This window comes from Ictidomys tridecemlineatus, chromosome 6, assembly GCF_052094955.1.
Source record: "Ictidomys tridecemlineatus isolate mIctTri1 chromosome 6, mIctTri1.hap1, whole genome shotgun sequence".
Taxonomy (NCBI): Eukaryota; Metazoa; Chordata; class Mammalia; order Rodentia; family Sciuridae; genus Ictidomys; species Ictidomys tridecemlineatus.
In genome coordinates, this window is record NC_135482.1 from 134,806,586 (window position 1) to 134,832,966 (window position 26,381).

The window sequence follows — 26,381 nt, forward strand, 5'->3', positions numbered from 1 at the left end:
CAAGGAACTGGCACTTCTTCCCTGCAGCTTCCACCCACCCTTTAGGAATCACTTTTGCAGATGACGTTCCTGGATCCTCAGCCCTGTTAAAACTTTTCCAGTCCTGGGGACTTGCTGCTTCATGGGGCTGACTCATTTTTTCAATCATTCCTAAGTCATGAAAGTCCAAAGACTCTCTCACTGTAAATGTAAAACACTGATCGATTCTAAACCCATCTACCCACCTGGGATTCAAATATAGCAGTACAACTCAATTACTTCACATGATCCCCTCAGCTACTGCCCCAGTTCTTCCACTTGCTCCTCACATCATCTCTTTAAATGTCCCTTATTTTCTCCACACATCTTGTCCCTCAAATGATGCCTTCCAGTTCTTCTATTATCCCAATTGGCCCTTCAACTGAATAGCTAGTTTCCCCCAGGCTACTATCTATTGAGTTCTTTAAGTCAGGGAGTAAACAAATTATCTTTTCCAAAAAACACTGTGAAGTCTCACTGTCCCCATTTTATACATAGGAAAACTGAGGCTTATATGGCCTGTCCAAGATCATACATTAACTTATGAAGCTGGGATTCAAATATAGCAGTACAACTCTTGAATATGTGCTCTGTATTATTTATAACCCCTGTATTGTTTCCTATTTCTGCTGTGACAAATTAGTGGTTTATAACAACCCATTATATTATTTTACCATTCTAAATGTTGTAAGTCCAAAATCAGTCTCACTGGGCTAAAATTAAAATATCTACAGGGCTATTGTCCTTCTGTTGCATTCTAGTATAAAATGCATTTCCTTGCTTTTTCAGTTTTTGAAGAACACCTACATTCCTTGGCTCAAGGCTCCATTCCTCCACCTTTAAAACAAGTTGCCTCAGGCCAAGTCTTTCTCACCCTGCTGTTTATCTGGATCTCTTTCTTCTGAAGCTCACCTCCTCTTATAAGGATGTCTCAGATGACAGTGAGCTCACTTGGATCATGCAGGACACTCTCCTCATCTGAAGGTCCATGGATTAGCAACCTTACTCCCTCCCATCTGTGACCTAATTCTCCCTCACCTTGTAAGATAATCATGATGTTTGTGGTTTATAATGCAGATATCTTTGAAGGCCATTGTTCTACTGCCACAAATAAATGCCTCCTTAGAGACAGGTCCTGTGTGTTATGTTCTCCCTTCTTAGTATGAAGCATCTGTACCTCCATGCTGGACTCCAGATGTGACCAATTATCACTCAAAGGTTCACTAACGTTGAGCTCATAAAATGAGGATAAAAGTGTTATTGTGAGGGTTTCCTGATAAAAAGACAGGGTGATTGTTAAGAGTTTCTAGCATAGATTAAGTGGACCACAAATTAAGAGAAGTCACCTAACTTCTCTTGTTACAGGTGTGGGTACTTTTCATTGTGGCATCTATCTTATACTGTGATTAATTGATCCTATGGAGCAATACCCAGGGACACTGATTTCAGACTTTACATGAGTTTAAATGAACCACAGTCTAATCAAGCAAGATAAGTTGAATATAGAAGAATCTGAACTGAAAATCATGTGATCATATCAGTGGGGTTCTCAGATAAAGGCTTAAAATGCAAGATTATGGACTCATATAATCTTTCTTTCAACTAAAATACACTTAATATCTATTCCTGATAAATATTCTTTTGGAGACTTGGGCCCATCCAGATCATTTTTAATTCCAGATTTTGATACCTAGTATACCAGCTAAACTTCATTGCTATAACACCTATAAATTAGACAGTATTTCCCACATTTTCACTCTTTTTTTAACATAAACAGGATAATATAAATCCTTAAGACAAATGGCCAGAAGCCTTACTTAGGTCTGCATGAATTTAAACATTTTGGTTCATTAAAACTGAGCATTTCATTTTTTGTAGACAAGATTGGCTTCTAGTGATTACCTTGTTTCCTGACCAAAAAAAAAAAAAAAATTTAAATCACAAAATGTCTCTTTAATCATCTCTTCCACGATGTTGCCAGGGAACATCATTTAAAATAGACACTGTTCACTTTTTTTCTTAAATTTACCAAACTATAATGTTTTGCAAGTGCCTCACTCTCCACATGTTTTCTCTTGATTCACCCCTTGGCACCACCAACACTCCTCCACCCCCAATTTATTGTCTCAGTAAAGTACTGATGGAAAACCCCCAACACCCTCAGTCTATTAGCAGCTTCTGCACACTTTCTTCCATCAAAGCATTTGGCAACTCCAACCACTTTTCAACTGTCCCTGAGCCACCTCCCTTTTGCCTGCATAACTGTGTTAGTAAGGCTCTCTGAGAAACAGAACCAATGGGATGTCTATGGAAAGAGTCTTATAACAAGGAATGATGGAGACTGAGAAGTCCCACGATTTGAGTTAGCAAGCAGGAGACTAAGGAGAGCTGACACTGCAGTGTTAGTCCAAGTCTGAAAGCCTGAGAATCAGGAGAGGGGACGGAATTATGTGTGTTCCAATCTGAAAGCCAATAAGCTCAAGACTTAAGAAAAGCCAATCATTCCATTCAAGTCCAAAAGTAGAAAAAAAGAAAGGGGGCAGGGGGACAGTATCTCAGCTCAGGTAGGAGGAGTTCCCTCTTACTAGCAGAGTCAGCTTGATTGTACTATTTAAGCCTTCAACTGATTGGATAAGGCCCACCACAGGGGAAGCAATATACTTTACTCAGCCTACTGACTGAAATGTTAACTGCATCTAAAAATACCCTTACTAACAAACCTAGAATTATGTTTGACCAAGTATCTAAGAGCCCCATGTCACTGTTAAGTTAATTCTGACACAAAATTAACCATCATACCTACTGAAAATATTCTTCAACTGGCTTTCTTCTCTTCTTGACTGCCTTCAATCTAATCTTCACACAGCAACTGTGATCATTTTAATTTTTAATTTTTAATTAACTCACACACCATAAGCCACCCATTTAAAGCATACAGTTCAATGGTGTTTAACTATATTAATAGATATGTGCTTCCATTAAAAAAGGCAACCAATTACCTTCCAACAAATTAAATTTTTCTCAGAATACCCCAATCACCCCTCATCACACATTAAATAAAATACACTCTACTCACCAAAGTCCACAAAGCTTCACACAACTTCACTTGCCTACCTAACTCAGCCATACCCATACTTCTCCCACTATATTCAGGCCCCTAATCAAATGTCAACTCAGATGGGATGTCCTTAGCACCTTCTCTAAACCACTTCTCTACACACTCAATCATTCTTTATCCATTTATATTATTCTTTCAGTGTAACTACTGGCAACTGGCGTATATTTCCTTCACTGTAATTACTGGTGATATGGCTCCCTGGCTGCCAAGGATCAGCAGGCCTACTGGCCCTGCCAAGAAGCAGCAGCGGAGAGGTGGAGCAGTGGAGCAGCGACCAACTGAAGCACAAGTGGCAAGCACGGCCCACACGCAGTGGGGATGCCTACTGCAGAAGCACACTCTGCACTTTTGGCCTGCCACCAGAAAATGGAAGTGGCACAGAACTGGAGACTATCATGCTAAGTGAAATAAGCAATCCCCAAAAAACCAAAGGCTGAATGCTCTCTCTGATATATGGATGCCGACTCACAACAAGGGAGGGCAAAATAGAGGTACTTTGGAATAGACAAAAGGGAAAGAAGGGAGAGGAAATAGGAATAAGAAACAGTAAAATAAATCAGATGTTACTTTCCTATGTTCACATATAAATACACGACCAATGTAATTCCACATTATGTATAATCAGAAGAATGGGAAGTTATACTCCATATATGTATAATGTCAAAACACATTCTTAAAAAAATAAAAAGAATTGACCAATAGTGTTTTGCCGCAGTCCGGCTGCAGCAAAATAACCAGGGGGGTGACGAGCAACTTGTGTAGATTGATAAAGCAGGAGTGGGAGCCATTTATTGTAGGACAGGAGGGGTATATATACATTCCTGAATACACAGCTTATCTTAATTAACATAAACTAGATATAGCAGTCAACCAATAAGGAATGTCCACACTTAATGGCTCGCTGGCGTTACTTCACAAACCACTCCCTCTGGCAAAATGCCAGGCGCCATCTTGACTTGTTTACAGACCCTAACAGTGTTAGTAAATTTCTAAGCCCCAATAAGCATAAATTCAGGCCAATAGCATTGGCACTTTTTTCAAACCCTAATTAGCATAAGTTTGGGCCCACAGCAGTGAACCAAGTACTACTCTATAAGCCCCTAGACTAGTACACTTGGACAGAGAAAACCTACTATCACTCACTCTTGAACTGTAAAGTTCTGTTCCCGTTCTTCAATAAACCCTACTGTTACATTCACTCATCCTGGTCTATGGATTTTATTCTTCAAATTCACAAGACAAGAACTAGGAAAGAAGAAGAAATTGATAGTGAGCTGCTTGGATCTGCTGCAACACTAGTGAGCATGATCTGCCATCACGAGCTGCAACACTTCTAGGCTGCAGACGCCTGCACAGACCCCTCCCGCCAGCAGAATGGGAGAAACTCTGGTCTCACCTGTCAGCAACTGTGGGGAATGGAGTTTCATCTCAAAACTCCAGTTTCACTGGCACTGTCAGGATATTAGTGATGTGTTGCCTCCTGCGCAGCTGTGTTCTATGTGCCTAGGATAGTACCTGACACACAACAGATGTTCAATAAATATTTCTAGAAAGGGATGGATAGCAATAGGCCCCAGCTACATCAAGTGACCTGTGCCCTCCCAACAGCTTTACACCTTCAATTCTATTTCTATCAACATGATTTGCTGCTCCTTTTGCACTTTCTTTTTTTAATTATACATGGACACAATATCTTTATTTTTACGTGTTGCTGAGGATCGAACCCAGTGCCTCACACATGCTAGACAAGTGCTCTACCTCTGAGCCACAACCCCAAACCTAACCTAGTCAACAAAAGAAACCTAAAGAGAGGTGGTCAGAGTTTATTTGAAATGAAACTGTCCTATCTGATATATGTCATGTAGTACTCAAATGCGGAATCGATTTTTCACTCAATTATCTTTTAACTCTACAATTATAGGGTTGCTTTAGCAATTCTAATGCATTAATTAAAAAAAAAAGTTGCCCTCAAGGCTGAAACTTGACATATAAATGTTGAAATTAGATTTAAAAACAAGCAAGGTTTGGGAACTCTGGGAAAATGCTTCTAAACATGTGCCAGCACCAGCATTAAGAGATTATGGCTAGAAATAAAAGAGGAGTTTCCTGCTTTATAGCACTACATCACCATGAGTGTATTGGAAGCAACTTCAGTGTTGACTCTGTTTTTAAGTTTCCACTTGTAGTGACCCTTACCTTTAATAAGCAGCAGCAGAGAAGCAGAGAGTCAAGAAGTCACCATAAAATGTACTGAGAATACTTTACAAATAATTCAATTGTCATAGACTTACTTATGTGTTTTTTATGAGAGCATTAAGGCATTCAGATATTTACTATCTATTATCTGTTACCTTATGATAGCCAATGCACAATCCCCAGTTTATTTGCCAGAATTGACATTGGATAATCACAAACTGTTAAAATGCAGACAAAAATTCCAGTAAAATGTTTATCACCAAAAACTCATTTACATTAACATATAACCATGGAAAACAACCTTATTTTTAGTATATGTTTGTTTTTGTGCTATAATCTCTGATACAAGTATAACAACACACATATTGTTAAATCTATAGTACAGTATATAGTATAGTTTAGAAGAAAAAGTACTCCATGTTTTGTTATTGGTAGGTTTTTTGTTTTGTTTTAAAGAAAACAAGATTGACAAACTAGTAAGGTTAAGAATAATTGAAATTTTGGGGGCTGGGGTTGCAGCTCAACAATAGAGCACTCGCCTCCCACATGCGAGACCCTGGGTTCAATCCTCACCACCACATAAAAAAATAAATAAGTGAAATAAAGGTGTTGTGTCTAACTACAACTAAAAAAATAAATATAAAAAAGAATAATTTGGGGCTGGGAATGTGGCTCAAGCGGTAGCGCGCTTGCCTGGCATGCCTGCGACCCGGGTTCGATCCTCAGCACACATACAAACAAAGATGTTGTGTCCGCCGAAAACTAAAAAATAAATATTAAAATTCTCTCTCTCTCTCTCTCTCTCTCTCTCTCTCTCTCTCTCTCTCTCTAAAAAAAAGAATAATTTAAATTTCAGTGTTTGAGGCAAAGTTACACAATTTGTGAAAGTGGCTCACATTTGGGGTAAAAAACATTTCTTCAGTATAGTTTAATAATGAAGCCAAATTTAGCGATTTTAGTCAAGTTTACTAATATCCTCTAATATTCACTGTCTCTATTAGAAAACATAAAAATTCTCTTTTAATTCAATGAAGCATCAAAATCTAAGGTAAAAATTCATTCCAAGACAGTGATCTGTAGAAAACAAAATCTAAAGAGCATGGTAATTCTATGTCTACAGAAACATACAATCTTCATTATTTATCAAATGTGAAGATATTGGAAACAAGAAATGAAAGAGTTGAGTGTGAACAGAAAGCATGTTTTTGAGGAGTCCTCAATGTTGCCCCCTTCTCTATCCCATAAGGGCTGATATATATACATCCATCTGAAAATGGGGAATATGGCAACCAGAATCAGCTCAGTAAGAATAGTGTTCCTCTTGGCTAAGCCAAGAAGAACAAATAGGCCAGGGTAAGTGAATCATAGAATTTAATTGGTGGAAGTTTTTCCCAAATCTTCTAGGTAGACAATCTCTTCACACTGAGCTACAAAATCAGCAATAAGATGCAAGAAGAGAACAAATACTCTAAATCTTACCCCTAGGTGTTTTTTTAAAAACTGGTTCCACATCATCTTTCTATTTCTCCCCTTGTTATCAGTGTTAAAATCCCCAATGTGTTCACAAAGTGTCTTGCTTATTACCACTAGAAAGCAACTCCTCCAAGACATAGGTTGGGTGTGACCAAGCACAGAGCAAATCTAACCTATATCACTATTCTGTCTCTTGCAAATATACATGGTCTCCTCCTTCCCGTAACCATCCAAATCACATTCCAATATTTCATAAGTAATTTCTCTTCAACCATAAAAACATAATTTCTGCCTATCCTACCCAGAAAAGTGCTAATCTTAAATGAAAATAGCAATTATATTCATAATTCTTATATTATTTCAACCTAGAAGAGAAAGAAAAGGAAATTAAATTTGGTTTCTACCACCCAAAAAATACAAAAACAAAAACTCTCTCCTGAGGTCTCATGCTTTGGTTTTATTTGTGGAAAATGCCCACAAACTTCCCCTTTCCCCTTGAGAGAGAGGAGGAAATGAAATAAACAAAGTTATTATGTCAAAATGGTTTTATTTGTTTGTTTTTGTATTGGGGATTGAACCCAGTGGTGCTCTACCACTGTGCTTCATCCTCAACCCTTTTTATTATTTTGAGATAGTATCTAGCTAGTTGCTGAGGTTGGCCTTGAATTTGTGATCCTCCTGCCTCTACCTCCGTAGTCACTGGGATTATATGTATGTACCACTGCACCCAGCAAGAATGGTTTTTAGAAAAGCACATGGCAAGTCCTCAGCTGCATCATTTCTTTTTTTTTTTCAATTTAATTGGTTTTATTTTTTAAATACATGACAGCAGAATGCATTACAATTCTTATTACACACATAGAGCACAATTTTTCAAATCTCTGTATAAAAAGTCTGTTCACACCAATTCATGTCTTCATACATGTACTTGGATAATGATCCACCATATTCCACCATCACTGCTAACCCCATGCCCCCTCCCTTCCCCTCCCACCCCTCTGCCCTATCAACAGTTCATCTATTCCTCCCATGCTCCCTCCTCCCTACCCCACTATGAATCAGACTCCTTATATCAAAGAAAACATTAGGCATTTGTTTTGGGGGGGATTGGCTAACTTCACTTAGCATTATCTTCTCCAACTCCATCCATTTACCTGCAAATGCCATGATTTTATTCTTTATTGCTGAGTAATATTCCATTGTATATATATGCCACATTTTTTAATCCATTCATCTACTTAAGGGAATCTAGATTGGTTCCACAGCTTAGCTATTGTGAATTGTGCTACTATAAACACTGATGTGGCTGTGTCCCTGAAGTATGCTGTTTTTAAGTCCTTTGGGTATAGACCAAGGAGAGGAATAGCTGGGTCAAATGGTGGTTCCATTCCCAGTTTTCCAAGGAATCTCCATACTGCTTTCCATATTGGCTGCACCAATTTGCAGTCCCACCAGCAATGTATGAGTGTGCCTTTTCCCCTACATCCTCGCCAATACTTATTGTCTTCATAATAGTTGCCATTCTGACGGGAGTGAGATGGTATCTTAGAGTAGTTTTGATTTGCTTTCTCTAATTGCTAGAGATAATGAACATTTTTTCATATATTTGTTGACTGATTGAATATCCTCTTCTGAGAAGTCTGTTCATATGTCTGTTCATGTCCTTGACCCATATATTGATTGTTTTTTTTTTTTAAGTTTAGTTTTGTTTTGCTTTTGTTTTTGTTTTTGTTTTTGTTTTTTTGGGTGCTTAGCTTTTTGAGTTTACTTTATATACCCTAGAGATTAATGTTCTATCTGATGTGTGAAGAGTAAAAATTTGCTCCCAAGATGTAGGCTCTCAGGGAGGGAGGGGCTTGGGTTGTGGCTTGGCAGTAGAGTGCTCACCTAGCACATGCGAGGCCCTGGGTTAGATCCTCAGCACCACATAAAAATAAATAAATAAAGATATTGTGTCCAACTAAAAAATAAATAAATATTTTTTAAAAAGATGTAGGCTCTCTATTCATCTCACAAATTGTTCTTTTGCAGAAAAGAAACTTTTTAGTTTGAGTCCATACCATTTATTGATTATTGGTTTTAATTCTTGTACTATAGGAGTCTCATTAAGGAAGTTGGGGCCTAATCCCACATAATGAAGATTATGGCCTACTTTTTCTTCTAACAGATACAAAGAGTCTCTGGTTTAATTCCTAGGTCCTTGATCCACTTTGAGTTAAGTTTTGTGCATGGTGAGAGATAAGGGCTTAATTTCATTTTGTTGCGTATGGATTTCCAGTGTTCCCAACACCATTTGTTGAAGAGGCTATCTTTTCTCCAATGCAAGTTTTTGGCACCTTTGTCTCAACAGACTCAAAGATAAGAATCACATGATCATCCCAATAGATGCAGAAAAAGCATTTGACAAAATACAGCACTCCTTCATGTTCAAAACACTAGAAAAACTAGGGATAACATGAATATATCTCAACATCATAAAGGCTATCTACGCTAAGCCTCAGGCCAACATCATTCTAATTAGAGAAAAACTGAAGACATTCCCTCTAAAAACGGGAATAAGACAGGGATGCCCTCTTTCACCACTTCTATTTAACATAGTTCTTGAAACACTGGCCAGAGCAATTAGACAAAAAAAATTAAAGGGATACACACAGGAAAAGAAGAACTTAAATTAGCATTATTTCTGATGGTATGATTCTATACCTAGAAGACCCAAAAAGCTCCACCAGAAAACTTCTAGAACAAGTAAACGAATTCAGCAAAGTAGCAGGATATAAAATCAACACCCATAAATCAAAGGCTTTTCGGTATATCAGTGACAAATCCTCTGAGAGAGAAATGAGAAAAACTACCCCATTTACAATAGCCTCAAAAAAAAAAAAAACTTGGGAATTAATGAAAGAGGTGAAAAATCTATACAATGAAAACTACAGAACCCTAAAGAAAGAAATCAAAGAAGACCTTAGAAAATGGAAAGATCTACCTTGCTCTTGAATAGACAATTAATATTATCAAAATGACCATACTACCAAAAGCACCATTCAGACTTAATGCAATTCTGATCAAAATCCCAATGGCATTCCTCATAGAAATAGAAAAAGCAATCATGAAATTCATCTGAAAAAATAAGAGATCAAGAATAGGTAAAGCAATCCTTAGCAGGAAGATTAAGCAGGTGGCATCACTATACCAGTCCTTAAACTATACTACAGAGCAATGGTAACAAAAACAACATGGTATTGGCAGCAAAACAGACTGGTAGACCAATGTACAGAATAGAGGACACAGAGACTAACCCTCAGCCATATCATTTCAACTTCATAGATTCCTCAGGTGGATTTCCCATAGCTGCTGGAAAGAAACAACCAAATATTTCAGTAGTGACCTCTCAGCATGGAATAGGTCACACTGCTTTGCTGACAGCCAAGCACATGAAGGTGAAAGAGTCAGAAATAACTTCACATAGGTACACGAACGTTAATTAGCTATTACCTTCTGGAAAATGGCAGTAAGAATGGACACACAGATTTGCCTTATATCTGCAAGTAGCCATCAAGAAAGCAAGAAAAACTGACACAACTAACAGCTTAAGCTAACCAAGATCCTTGCCCATTTCCTGCATTCCACAGCATTCCTGACTGAGGAGACAACCTTCCCAGCCTCTATGGTCATACCTTACACATTCCACTGCTGAAAGTAATCTAAAAGATTAATTCTTTATTAGCAAAGATGTTCAAAACAAAATTTTCTGAAGTAATGTTTCTTTTTCAAAAGGAAATTACAATTAAAATGGAAAATATGAGTAGATAAACCAATCTATGGTCAATGAACAGACTGACCCATATAGAAACATAGTAATACTTTCTTAATTATTAAGCTAAATGGTTATCCTTCAGCAATGATTTTATTCCTGGGTTGGTGGGGGTGGAAGGTGTCCATGGCAATGTCCGGAGACATTTTTAACTGTTAAAAATGGTGGGGAAGGAGAATGACACTGTTATCTAGTGAGCAGAAGTCAGGGATGCTGCTAAGGATTCTACAATGCAGAGGACAGACTCCACAAAAAAACAATAATCTGTCTCCAAATCACAATAGCGCTGAGGCTGAGAAACCCTGCTTTACCTAAATACAAATAAATCATCAGGTGTCCAAAATGACTATAAATCTTAGGGTTGTTAACTTCCTTGATATTTCCACACATATTGTATATCATGCACACTAACATATCAGATGGCAAACATTTTCTGCTTCAACAGCTCTTTTGACCATCAGGGTATCTTGCCTTTTTTCTCGGGATTTAGTTTTGACACTGGACTTCTTTTTTACTTGCAAATAGAGGTTTCGATATGATGAACATACCCACATGTAGCACCAGCTAATTTTTTGGAAGACACAAACTCTTTGGTTAGACTTAAAATTAAGGAGAATGTATTTCTTTATGAACTAAAATTAAGAAAAGCCATATCACTAGAAGAAAGGATCTAAGAGAATATAGTTACTACCCTCCCAAAGAAAATTATCACATGAATATATCAAGCAAAGCATTCAAGATATTTTTAAAGCATATAAACACGTTTCTCCATATTGTCATTGCTCAAAGCACATTCCATGCTTTTCCCATAGGTCCATATGTAAAGTTAAATCCATTGCTCTAACATAAAAGTTAAATACATATGGCAGGTAGTTGAGAAAAACTGAAAAGATGTAGCTAAAAAGAGAGTAAGATAGGAGTGACTGAAGGGGGAATATGGACCATCGTCATAACCTCCTAGTTTACAACTTTACACAGAAATTCTTACTGTATTTAACTTAATCTTGGTGTATCTACCCGACACAAACTTCCTTCACAGAACCTACTTCAACCCACACACTGAGCTGAATGCTCCAACGCTCCTGACCACAGCCTATTTGGTCAAGACAATTATCTTAAGTGACCTGTGGTATGTGTAGCCTGGAAAGAACCTGGTCCATTCAGATCCAACTAAGAAACATCAAAAAAAAAAAAAGTCTCCTGTTGAAGTGGGGAAGAAAAAAGTAATTGGGTAGAATACAGCTGCCATGCTTATAGCAGAACACTAAATTCATAGAAGAAACATGAGATAAATCTTCAAAATAAACCCTCTTCACCTGACTTTGCTTGAAATCATCTCTGTGCTTTGCTACTCAAAGAGCAGACACTGTATGTAAAACCTGATGAGATGATTAAAACCTTTGGACTCTATCAATGTAATTTTTCTAGTTTTGATATATTATACTTTAGTTATACAAGATGATACACTGGGGGCTCGGACTGTGGCTCAGAAGTAGAGCATCATGTCACATGCGTGAGGCACTGAGTTCAATCCTCAGCACCACATAAAAATAAAATAAAGATATTGTGTCCACCTACAGCTTAAAAAACAAAACAAAAAAGATGGTACATTGGGAAAGTGGTACAGAAAGCCTTTTGGGGCTTTTTGCAACTTCCTGTGAGTCTATGTTTATTTCAATGTAAGAAGTGTTAACTATAACAGTATCTGTATTAGTTTTCTAGGGATGCCATTCCAAGAACCAAAATTGGCTTAAAACAAAGAGAGATTATTGTCTCACAGTTCTAGAGCTAGAAATTCAAATTTAAGGTGTTGGCAGAGCCATGCTCCCTATGAAACCTGAAAGGGCAGAGTCTTTCTTTCCTCTTTTTAACTTCTGGTGGTTTTCAGGCAATCTTTGGTGTTCTTTGCATTAGAGATATTTTAATCAATACCTCGTCTTCATGTGGCATTCTTCCTGTATGTAAGTCTTCACATGGCCATCATTTTATAAAGACATCAGTATTATAAGATTAGAACATAATCTACTCCAATATGACCTCATCTTAACTAATTACTTCATCTGCAACCATCCTATTCACAAAGCCCCATTCAGAGGTACTGGGGTTTAAAACTGTCTTTATCATTTCGGGGGAGGGGTTACCCAATTCTAGAACCCATTAATATTCACAATGGAAAAATTGTTCACTAATTCATCAGAAAAATCTTTGCTGGGGGGGCGGGGGCGGTTTGCTGGAGTTGTGGCTCAGCGGCACACTGCTCACCTAGCACGTCTGCAAGGCCCTGGTTCGAACCTCAGCACCACATAAAAATAAATAAATAAAACTAAGGTATTGTATCCAACAACAACTAAAAAAATAAATATTTAAAAAAGAAAAGAAAAATCTTTGCTCTCCTATATGAATCAGCCACCAATGTTGTGTGATGTGAACACAAAAATTAGTAGTATTGGCCAGATCATTCATCTTAAATAAGGGTCAAAAATTGAGGCTTCTGGGCTGGGGCTGTAGCTCAGTGGTAGAGCACTTGCCTTGCAGGTGTGAGGCCCTGAGTTCAATTCTCAGCACCACATAAAAATAAATCAACAAATATTGTGTCCATCTACAACTAAAAAAATATTTTTAAAAAATTTAAGGCTTCTGACATACTCCTTCTTCAGGAATCTTAGAGATCAATATTCATAGTCCCATTACAAGTGCTCACAAGTTTCCAAAACATGTCAGTCTAGTTCTCTGTGGCACATTTATTTTGTGATTTTTTTTTGCTCGTTTGCTAATTTACTTGAGTCAAACTTCATATCTATCTTTGTTCCTCCAACACATCCCTATAAACTAAAAAAGAAATCCTCAACCTAGTAGGCCCTTACTTGTTTGTTTAAATAAAGAACGCTTGTTGAATATCTGTATGTTGAAATACATATTATTCTTTTTAATTCTTGTAACAACCCCCTTCGAAATAGATGTTAACGCTTTTATTCACACTTTCCAAAAGTTTTTATAATCATCCTGACAAGTACCAGAATGAGTCAAATGAAGCTAACTTCAAACCAACTGAGTTTAGCCCATTCTACAGCTGAAGTCACTCCATGCTCTAACATCCAATTGAAAATGTTCAGTGTCTTGTATTTAGGAAACCATCCTATTTAATATACTGGAAATTCATTCCACTTTAGTTACTAAAGACAAGATCCAAACTGGATAGAATTTCTGATGCTTGAAATAGAAATACTTGTAGAGATCTCTGGGTTTAAAAATAAAATACATTTGTGCTTGCATCTAATCATACAATCAGAAAACTGAATAAAACCTACAGTGGCCAAGAACAACAGAACCATCACAATTCAAGCATTACAAATATGTAAAAGCTAATTTCATTTAAAATGCATGTAAATGATACAAGAAATGACAGTTTATAATCAAAGTATTAAACTATTTAACAATAACTCAAACCATGTGAAAAATATAATTCAAATGTTTAATTTGCACAGTAGTGCTTTAGAAAAGTTATTTTCATATAAAGATTTTTTATTTTATAACACTGAATGTTTCCTGCCAGAAAGAACCCAAACACCAAATTTAATTTTATCCCTTTAAAAACAAATATCTCTGACTCACTACATATTAGAAGACTATAAATAAATAAATAAATAAATACACACACACACACACACACACACACACACACACACACACTCACTCACACACCCATGACAGGTTTTTGACCTAACTACATTTAAGACCAAAAAAAAGTCAGGCCAGCTGCCATTCATAATAGATAAGCAACAGAGACAACTCGTAAGAAGGAAGGAATTAATATTGGTACCAACTGTGCTGGGAACTTTATATGTACTCTATAATTTCAAAAGAAAACTATTTTAAAAAACCTTTTCATTCCTTCTATCCTAGGCAGATATTTTCCAATAATAAACATTTTACAAAACTCATCCTTGTCAAAATTTTGGCAAGTTTTTTATGTCTCCTGCAAACTCAGAAATTTTGGTGCTTCCACCTATAATTACTTATGCCATTAACATCTACAAATACATGAATGGCCAAAGAGAAGTTTCTTGAATGTAATATAAACATAGTGAATATCTCAAAGATAATCATTTGTTTCTACACTGCAATTATTAGCTGTTTTATTTTTTTATTTTTTTTCTCTTTTTTTTAATATTTATTTTTCAGTTTTTGGCAGACACAACATCTTTCTTTGTATGTGGTGCTGAGGATCAAACCCGGGCCGCACGCATGCCAGGCGAGCACGCTACCACTTGAGCCACATCCCCAGCCCTATTAGCTGTTTTAAACTTAATGGTTTTGTGGGAAAAAAAATTTAACCAACTCCTATCATGAGCATTGGTTTTTTTTAAAGAATTTTTAACATTATGAAAATTATCCATCAATTGGTATTTATTATAAATTATTTTCAAACAAAAAGCTCATGTTATTACTGGTCTCTCATCAGAATAACTCAATAACAACAGGGGAATTTTTCATACACAAAATCCTAAATTTAAAGCTAGAAGAAATCTAGAGAAACATCACTTCCATTTTATGGATGATATGACTCTGACAAAGACTTGTCCAACATATCTAGCACCACAGAGGACATTAGTAGGAATATTTTACAAATACACTTAAGATCAATGTGATGAGTGGAATTAATGCATAAGTAAGAAGCAGTAGAAACAGAGCCACCTGGTAAACACTGGCTAGTCTAGGGAACTATGTGGTCAACTAGAAAGCAGAGCTAGCAGAGTTGAGCTTCAGAGAACTTGAACTACACAAAGGCAATCAGTGGAGGAGAGAAGCCAAGAAAGGGAATAGATGATGCTCTAAGAACAAAAATCAAAACAAACAAATGAATAAACAAATAAATAAAAACCACCTGGTGGGAGAGAAATAGAAAAGAGAACTACAGGTGTAAAAAGGATATCACTAAAAACACTTTTCTCCAGGAAAATATCCCTAACTTAATGTCTACTCTTAACTACAGATGCTGAGGGCCATTACCAAGTAGGAATGACACATGGAAATTTCCTTGCCAAGCGTACCCCATGCTGCTTAGAGGACATTCGATGGGACATTGCATGCATGCTTTAATAAGGTGACCTTGCTCAAGGACCAAGGCGGATCCGGGTTGAGAGCTGATCAGGTTTGAGGAAGTAACTGGCTCCTTGAATTTAAGGCGTTGCCAGTTTAAGATAATGGGTTTTAGGGAAGTTAGAGGTTGAAGATTATTGCTAGGATTAGGGTGTTCCTGCTGCTTGTTCCCGTTGAGTTCTCGTGAGATTAAAATGAGATTTGGAGATAGCCTCGTGGAGTAGGTGAATTGTGCGGGCAGATGGCAGGCGGGCAGATGGCAGAACGCGATTGCCCCTGGACCTGTGTGGAGGCGGTGTGAGAGTGGGAATAAAGAATTGCTGTTTGAACCTACAAAGCTGTGAGCGCCTCGTGATTCTGGTGTCAAGCCGAGACCTTGGCATACAGATAAAAGAACTATCTTTTATACATTTCAAAGACAAAGAAATCTAGTTTTGAGGTGAGAACGTTCAAAATTCTCTCTTCTAGCTATTTTGAAATATGCATTATTATCAACTATAGTCATCCTACTGTGCAACAGAACACCAGAACTGCATTGTATTATATCCCATAAATATGTACAATAATTATTTGTTGATTATAAATAACATTTTTTAAAAGGAATTCATTCTGAAGATAATTTATTACTTACCAAGCCTGCTATTGGTGTGGACAGTCTATTGATCTTCTTAATGATTCCAGGCTTAAGCTTATTAATCAAACTGAAAGTAAATGAATAACATAACGATTATAAGAATGCCAATATGAGTTCAGTGTTCTTTGAAACATTTTTAAGAATCATATACATCACTATTCCATCCTGCAATCTGTTACTCCTAGCCCCAACTGAGGGTAAACAACCAAAACAACAGGTCCAGAAACAAAGAACTTGACTGCACACAGTGGTGAGGTGGTCCCCCTTGGACCATGTAGTCACATTTCTATATCAACCACTTCCGTAACAATAGTTTCACGTTTGTTAAAGAAAGGTACTTTAATAGCCAGTGTGTTTTAATAGCCAGTTTAAGAAATCTACTCATTAGGATTTAGTTCACTTGGCTCAAAGAACACTTTCCTATTGATAATTTTCATTTTTTTTCATCAGATTGATCTTTATGTTAAAAGCTAGCTTCAAAACCATATTGTTTTTGCCACATTTAAAGGGCGCAGGGTAACTAATCCAAATAGTTGACCTGTTCTTATGGTAACTCATTCAAACCCAACTGATTGCTATTAACTTAGCAGGATGGGTAAAAATTACATGTACCAAATTTCCCTAAATTACCTCTGAATCTAATGTTGAATAAGTTTAAGTTAATGTAACAGATACTTAAAATATATTTGTGTCTCTGTACTCCAAGATACTAAAAAAGAAATGTGTCTGACAACCATGCTCAGAATACAATTTTTGTTTTAAGTCTAAATTATTATGCATTCTTTTTTTTATTTGCTGATCATTGACACAGTGCCAAGCCATGTAGTAACTTAATACTATAATAATGTTTTTCTACCAGTGCAAACTGGGATAATTAATCATTAATCACCATCAAAAATAATATCTTAAAAAAGTGATTTTCCTATTTAATAATTCATCTATAAAAAAAACAATTCTTTATAACAGAGCTCCAAAGGAAAAGCAAACAAAGGAGAAATGATCAAACATTACTAATTTACTAGTCTCCTCTTCATGATGGCAACAGAAAAAAAACAAGAAAAAAAGCTGAAGCTTGTGGCTTTGACATTCCAGAGATTTATACATACACTTGAGTGTGTTAAGAATAAAAAAAGGAGACCTTCAGTGATACACAAAATTATAAGAGGTTATGAGGGGCAAGGGGGAGGGGGAAAAAAAGGGAGAGAATTGAACAACTGCAGAGGAGGTAGAGAGGGAAGATGGGAGGGGAGGGGAGGGCAGGGGGGATAGTAGGGGATAGGAAAGGTAGCAGAATACAACAGTCACTAATATGCCATTATGTAAAAATGTGAGTATGTAACAGAAGTGAGTCTGCAATATGTATCTGGGGAGTTCAAAACCCAATTGAGTCAAATGTATGAAAGATGATATATCATGAGCTCTGTAATGTTTTGAACAATCAATAAAAAAAATTTTAAAAAAAGAATAAAAAAGACAAAAGTCTCCACTTAATAGCCTTCAGAATGCTGTTCAACAGGATTCAAAATTTTAAAACAGTGGCTCATGAAGATTTGGTCTGGCAAACAAAAGATGTTTTTACATTTTTATACTTTGTTCACATAAAGATCTTTATACTTTTTTTTTATACTTTGTTCACATAAAGACCTTAGTATAGACAATAAAACTATCGCTTTGATCTTGTGTGTGTGTGTGTGTGTGTGTGTGTGTGTGTGTATGTGTGTTTTCATGAACATGGACATGCCTGCATGCTAGGGATTGAATCCAGGGTCTTGCACATCCTAGACAGTGTTCTACTACTGAGCTACAATACCAGACTCAGCCCTTCACCTTTAAGTATTTCCTTCAATTACTTCTCCCTGATTTGTAACTTTTGATATGTGGATTAACTGAAAATTATATAGGAAGAAAGGTTTTCTCCCTTCATGATCACATTATTTTTCTTTCATCACTAAGCCAGAAAAGAAATGAGTCAATTTATAAGAAATGACTATTCCAAATTAATTCTTCTAGTTGTTCCCTATTAACAGGTATTTCCGTAATTCCATTATTGATGGCATTCTTGCAATGCACAGAAAAACTAATAACTGAAGCATTACTTAACAGGAATATAACAATAAAGAAATTATTTGGCCATGTATGATGTATAGTAAATCCCACCATTATGTACAAACATAATGCACAAATAAAAATGAAAAAAATAGGGGCTGGGACTATAACTCAGTGGTAGAGCGCTTGCCTCGCATGTGCAAGGCACTGCGTTCAATCCTCAGCACCACATGAAAATAAATAAATAAAATAAAGATATTGTGTACATCTACAACTAAAACTAAATATTTTAAAAAATGGAAAAATTGGGGCTGTGGTTGTAGCTCAGTGGTAGAGCACTTGCCTAGCATGTTCGAGGCACTGGGGTCGATTCTCGGCACCACAAAAAAATAAATAAAAGTAGTGTGTCATCTAGGACTAAAAATATTTTTTAAATAAAAATAAAATAGATTTCTACCAAAAAATTAAAATAAAGTATATAACTAATTTTTAAGAAAGAAAGAAAGATTATTTATATTTATTGACCACTAGCTCAGCAATGACTTTCTTAGATAACTTTTATTTTAAAATATAATCTTTCAATGATATAAATTAGAGGCCAATATGAGGCAGGGCAATATATAAAATGTCAGGGAAGTCTGGCAACAGTTGTCGGTTTAGAGGAAGAATGTGATGAATTCCTGCTCCACCTATTTGAGTCACAGGTAACTTTGGCCAGGTCATTCAGTTTACCTGTTTATATCACTTACCATTTTTGTTCTACAGGATTAGTAATTTCAAGAGCACTTTTTAAAATACAGTTTCTGGAATGAATGATAAAACAGTTTACTCTCAATTAGGATCAGCCAAGGGAAGTGAGGGATGGAACTAAAGGAAACGGTATAGATAAATACTATCTCTCAATAATGAGTTACTGACTCCTCCCTCATCAACAGGTTTTTGCCAGAGCTTATTACTTAAAAGCAGCATATACACAATAGATTAGCCCTTATTTCTTTATTCCTGAACCTTCCTGTATGTGTGCAAACCCGGAAATAACCATAAGGAAAAAACACTCATCTAGATAACACACAAACCACCCTCTAAAAAGCTGAGTCACTGGAAAAAAATGCTTTTTTATTTTAATCATTACAATGATGATTGGTTCTAAGCACTAGACTATAGAGGAAATACATATATAATTTTGGCAAACACTGAGCATCCCGTCAAATTATGAATTATGAATCATTATTTTCACATACAATTACAGAAAGAACTTTTAGGCTATTTCTTCCAGGTTTCATAAAATCTAAAAAATGTAGATGAAATCTAAGTATATATAAAGTATACTGAAGTTTACACAAAGGACCAAAGGCTCATATCAAATAAAAAATACAGGTGTTATCTATGGAAATATTTTGTTTAAAAATACAACTTCTTTGCATAATAAGAGTTCTTCAATTACTCATGTGATATTCCTAAAGATGATAGTGAATTCAGGTCACTGGCTCTAGCAAGAATCAGATAACATGATAACATTCCAGAGGTTATGATTTTAGTGCCTCCATGCATTAGAATCTATCATCAGTTCTGGGGCAATTTTATCTACCTATATCCCCATATCTCATCCCCCTATCCCTGAGCAGAATTTCATCTCTCTACCCACAAGTCTTCCTTCAGGCAGTGGCACAAACCTAGTCATGTGTTTGCTTAGCACATTAGAGGATGACTCTTTTGTAAGATTAAAACCAGAACAGAAAGTTCCTAGTAGTTTTATACTTCCAGTGGAACATACTCACAATAAGCCCTGATGCCCTCTTCTTAAGTACATCCCTTGCTCTGGTCTAAAAGTTCGTGTTCACCACCCCTAAAATTCCTATGTTGAAATCCTAACCTCCAAAGAGACAGTATTCAGAGGTAGAACCCTTTGGGAGGTGATTAGGTCAGGAAGGCTACACTTCATGGATGTGGGAATAGTGCCCTTAGTAAAGAGGTCTTGCCCCTTCCACCATGTTAAGTTACAGGGAGCCCTCGCCAAATATCAAATTTGCTAGCATCTTGACCTTGGGCTTCTCAGCTTCAGAACCATGAGAAATAAATGTCTGTGGTGTATAAGCCACACAGTTTAAAGTATTTTGTTATTTTAGCCTGAATGGTCTAACCTCACCTTCAAGGTATCTACTTTTTCTTTCCCCTACCACAGGCCCATAACATCTACTCCCTCCAAAGGGGCTGAATTACATAACAACAGATGCTGTAAAGCTGGCTCTGTTCACAGGCCTTGTTATCAGTGATTGTGTCCTGACTTTAAATAGAACTCAGATGTGACATTCTAAAAAAGAGGCCATATAGCTCAGTATGACATGTGGCTCAGCTATATAAATTTTAATGGAAACTAGAACTCTCTGATAATCTCCAGAAACTAGTTCCAAATGCCAAACTTCATTTGTCCCTTTATCAGAAAGCTCCTCAGCTAAGATGCAAAATTTTGAACACCTTTTCACTTCCTATTTCCAAAGATTTTCAAAATGAACTTGAGCAACTGACATGGAAGAGTTAGTTCATTGTATCAATACAAAGCATAAATTTTTAATCTATAAATTATTTCATTATTCATTTATGCATTATATATAAAAAACTTTCTTTCTGTCACATTTTATAAATAAATATCCATCACACTATCAAATTCTTATGATTAGTAAGTTTTTAAATAGATATTAAGATATCACATTCTCCTTACAAATTAGTGATCTTTGTTTTATTCCCTATATGTTATTAATTCATTTGCCTATTTTTGCTCGTAAGCATAGATTCATTAAACATTTAAATGCTTACTAAAGACAATATTGTGCTAGGTTCAATCATACAGCAACCAGATAGGACAGTTGCCCAGGACAAATACCATCTCTGATTCCAAATGCAGCTCCCAGCATTCAGAGAAGTACCTGGCATTCAGGTACTTCTGATTCAAAATGTGTCTTCTTTATAAAAATAAATTTCAAAAAAAAAATCTTTCATTAAAATGAAATGCCAGAAATTTCTACTTTTACCAACAACATCTTCCCTCTACCATTTTTTTCTGTTGCCAGACAAGTCAAACCTTAATAATCTCTCCTAATTATCAAGTGTGATAGAAACAGTACACTATCAGATACATTAACATGAACCAGTTTTATTAAGAAAATGTCTTACTAAGGTTTTAAATTAATGACTTCTATCTAAAATTCATATGTGAAAATAAAACCAAACTGAATAACGACCACACTTCCATGGGTAACATAATCAGCACGTGCAATGTAGAATTTAAAAAGTTTAAAAGCATTCAATATAAATATTTAGGATCACTTTAGTATGTTCAAAGGTTAGGAAGAAAATAAATATTTCATTTCTAGAATTCCTGTGGCAGTGTTTTTGAATAATGCTAAACTACCCACAACATATATGAAAAGTTAACATATGCTAAAATGGGAATATGCGTGAGACAGCAACAAGTCAATAACAATGTAATTATGATCATCATTTTATTACAATGGAACTTTGTTATTTAGCCTCTTTGTTATACTCTAAGCATCCTAAAGTGCATAGAGAAGCTTAAGTGGTCTGACTCCTCTTAATTCTGAGCAACTTCAATAGTTAGAGCACTAATGTATTTCACTGAGTAGCAGGAAATTTCCCATTATGACATCCAAACAAAGAGCATTTAGCCACAAGACCTCACACCCTTCACAACAATTAACTCAAAATGGATCACAGACACATGTAAAATGGAAAACAATAGAAATCCTAGAAGAGAACATAAGAAAATGTAGATGACCTTAGATCTGATGATGACTTTTTCAGTATGACATCAAAAGGATAAACTACATGAGAAAGCATTGATAAGCAAGATTACATTAAATTTTAAAATGTCTGCTCTGCAAAAGACAAGAAAATGAAAAGACAAGAAACAGACTGAGGGAGAAAATATTTTCAAGATATTCCTAATAACACAAGGAACCCTTAAGACTCAACAGTAAGAATAGATTAGGCAGAGATATAGCACAACCAAAGTTAGGTAAAAAATGCAAAAGTCATGTCTGCTAAAACCAAGAATAAGAAAACAATGTCAGAATCAGTATATTATTTGAAATAAAATTGCTAGCACAATTAATAAGGAATTTAAAAAACAAAATTGGGAAAAGAGAAAGTAACAAAATCATGTTCACGTTACAATTACACACCTGAAAAATCCAAGAAAATCCAACTAAAAACCTAATGCAAATAATTAAGAGAATGCAGAGAATTATCTTGTATATGAAATTAACATAGAAATCAATAGTTTATACATATACACATAAAATTTGTTAGGAGGTATAATGGAAAAAATGCCACCATTTGCAATATCACAATTAAGACTTTTTTTAAAAGACTCAACATGAAGAAATCAACCTGATTTTAAAATAGGCCAAAGACCTTAACAGACACCTCACAAAACAAAATATAAGAAGGCAAATAAGCTTACATCAGGAAATGGAAATTACAACAATACCTATTTTTGCCTTTTTAGGCAAAACTTCACAAAACTGACAACACCTAACACCAATAGGGAGGTTGAGCAACAAGAACTCCTAGTGATGCATCACTTTGGAAGAAACTGTTACCACATGAGCCAGCAGTCATGCTCCTGTGTATTTACCAAAGGAGTTAGAAATGTACATCCACACCAAAACTTGCATGTGGATGCTTATAAAACTTTCCTAATTGCCAAAACTTGGAAGCAATCAAGATGTCCTATCAGTAGTAACCTCTGATACATACCTATTTGGAAAGGAATCTGGCAACAAGAATCAATTTACCTTTTCCCCTGCAGGCAGCTATTCCATGGCATATTCACACCTTTAACAAGTGTTTCCTCCACCTGTCAGCTCCTTACTATAATTTTCCACATTGCTGCAAGCTTTATAATCACTGGTTTTAAGGGATAAAAACGTTTTTTTCACCAAATTACTTCTCACGTTTCAAGTCTTTAAGTTGTTCCTAGTATTTTTCATTATGCTTAGGCTTTCCTTTTTAACTTTTTTTTTCTTAGGTGTAGATGGATACAATATCTTTGTTTTTTTTAATATTTACTTTTTAGTTACAGGTGGACACAATATCTTTATTTTATTATTTTATTTTATGTGGTGCTGAGGATTGAACCCAGTGCCTCACGCATGCTAGGCAAGCGCTCTATCACTGAGTTGTGGCCTGAGCCCTCTTTATTTATTTTTTATGTGGTGCTGAGGATCAAACCCAGTGAATCATGCATACAAAAAAAGCATTCAATCACTGAACTATAACTACAACTCATGCATAGGCTTTCTATCTTTTCATTCACTTTAATCTATTTCTTAAGACAGAGCCCTAAAAGAAGAATTACCAAGGAATGTCTTATAATTTTTATGATAAAAGTATTTATTTATTATGGTAATGAATAAAAAGTATCACATTTTTACTTTAAAGGTATTGTCAAATTATTTTTCAGAGAGTTGTACCAGTTTATATCTGACTGGTAATTTTGAGACCATATATCATGCTGTCTAAATATGACCATCTCTTTTCTTCCCCTATTAAATGCTGGTGACCTAATGTAGGGCCTTGTGCATGCAAACCTAAGCACATGCTCTACTGCTGAACTATGCCCTTAGATCCATGATTTTTGTTTAATAGATGTTATATTATTTACTAGTTTCAACAAAAACATTGCATCTAGTTGTAGTATAACTGTTTACTAATGAAGATAAACATTTTATATTTATTATTACATATTATAATAGCATATATTTTTATTTATTCAATAATATTTCCTCCTTTTCAAGTATTTGGTTATATTCTTTGCTTATTTGTCTACTAAGGCTTAAAAAATGTACATCTTAACACTTTAATGGAGCCCTACATAATTTGAGTCACTTTTACTTACAATATTTCATTTGTAAGAACATTATTTCTCCTTTTTCTTTTTTCTATCCTTTCAATGCTTAGAACTTTACCTCCAAAGATTTTTTTTTAATTCTTAGGTTGCTTTTCCAGCTTTTAGTTACCTTAATCTAGACCATATTTCAATATGCAATGCATTTTTAAATTAATTGTTAGCCAACTACTTACCCCAATACCATAATTAACCTATGCATTTCTTCTCCACTTTCTCTTATCTCCCATATCATAAATTCTTATATATAAGAATTTATAATTCTCTTCCTGACTTTGTTATATTAACAAGCACATATTTAAATCACTGAATACTTTATTAGTGCACTGTAGTTACACATAATAGTTAGGTTTATTTTGATATATTCATAAATACATATAACATATTTTGTTCCATATTTCAATCCCCAGTACTTTCTCTTTCCCTCCTTTCCCTCTTCCCCCTGATCTCCTTTGTCTGCTTTATTGGTCTTCCTTCCATTTATTTATTTTTCAATTCATACTTCTTAAGTACTATACTTTGTCATGTGTTCTATTATTAGGATGGGCAAATTCCACAGAAATTTTTATCTTTAGAATTTTTCCTGTTCTCACATATAAACCCATTCTTCCATGTAAACCTTGAAATGACTCCTAGAGTCAAAAAAAGTTGGATAGATTTTATAATGAGGATTAGATTAAAATTATAAATTAATTTTAATTTATATATTGACTTATACATTTTTTAAGTTTACCATTCTTATCCATGAGCTGTTAGCTAATTTTCTGATTGATAATGGCTGGTGTTATGGTCTGGATGTGTGGTATCCCCCCAAACCTCATGTGTGAGACAATGCAAGAAGGTTTAGAGGAGAAATGATTAGGTTATAAGAGTCTTAACTCCATTAGTGAATTAATCCTCTGATGGGATTAACTGAGTGGTAATTAAAGGTGAATAGGGGTGGCTGGAAGAGGTGGGTCCTTGGGGGTGTGGCTTTGGGGTATATATTTTTGTATCTGATGAGTGGAGTCACCTACTTTCTGATCATCATAAGAGATTCTTCCCTCAGCTACTCTCTTCAGCCATGATGTTCTACCTTACCTTGAGCCCCAAGGAATGAAGCTGGCCTTCTATGGACTGAGACCTCTGAAACTATGAGCCTCCAAATAAACCTTTCCTTCTTTAAAATTGTTCTTATCAGATCTTTTAGTCACAGCAGCAAAAAAGCTGACTAAAATAGCTAGTATATAAAAATTCTTAAGTTTAAGTCTCTCATACAAGGCAATAATTCTAGTTCTAATCTATGTGATAGCATTACATATTTATCTTTCTTACAGTATTTACTCCCTTTATTTAATTCACTTCTAATTCTCATACCGGAATTTCCACATTTCTACAATTTAATAACTAATGCAAAGTTTTCCACATATTCACTTGAAAACCTCCATTATATCAAAAACATATTTTAGGGCTGAGGACATCCCTAGCACTTTCCTAGGATGTGCAAGGCTAGGTTCAGTCCCTAATACTATAAAACACGTGTGTACACACACACACACACACACACACACACACACATTTTAATAATAAATTTTTGCTAAGAAACTTTAATATAAATTGTTTGGATCACAGACAGCAAATACATTACTCCTTTCATTTTTAATAGCTGCCGTTCTCATTTGCTTCCCAGGGGCACTAAAACATGGTATGCTCTACTCTTAGTAACTTTTATTTAGGGTAAGAAAACACTATCAACAATACACCCAAGCTCAGGAAGTACAGGATTGAGCTTTCTACCTTCTAGTTTGAACAGTTACCCTCCTCTAGAAATCTAAAATCAGAAACAGCTCTAAAAATACACACCCTGCCATTATACAAAGTTTCTGGGCCTCCCATGGAGCTAAGTACAGAAGCCCCAACAGCCCATTGTTGGGATAGCTCCATGGGATGTCCCTGGCATCCCTGGCACCCCATGCATAGAAGTCTCCAGCTCTAAGAAAAAGGATAGAGTTCTCTCTGCATGAATGACAAGTGACAGACTTGTCTTTGTTGCCAGATGCCTTTAAAAAGTCACCTGAGT

The 26,381-nt window shown here is 35.7% G+C and overlaps 1 protein-coding gene across 16 annotated transcripts in view; it reads right to left on the bottom strand.

Moving 5' to 3' along the window:
* Window positions 1–26,381, bottom strand: part of Lmo7 (LIM domain 7) — a 208,227-nt gene that overhangs the window by 105,310 nt on the left and 76,536 nt on the right. For all 16 annotated transcript variants that reach the window (XM_078015778.1, XM_040281389.2, XM_078015772.1 and 13 more), the window contains exon 4: window positions 16,348–16,417. In XM_078015778.1, the coding sequence (XP_077871904.1) occupies window positions 16,348–16,417 (70 nt within the window). The remainder of the gene's footprint in view (window positions 1–16,347; window positions 16,418–26,381) is intronic.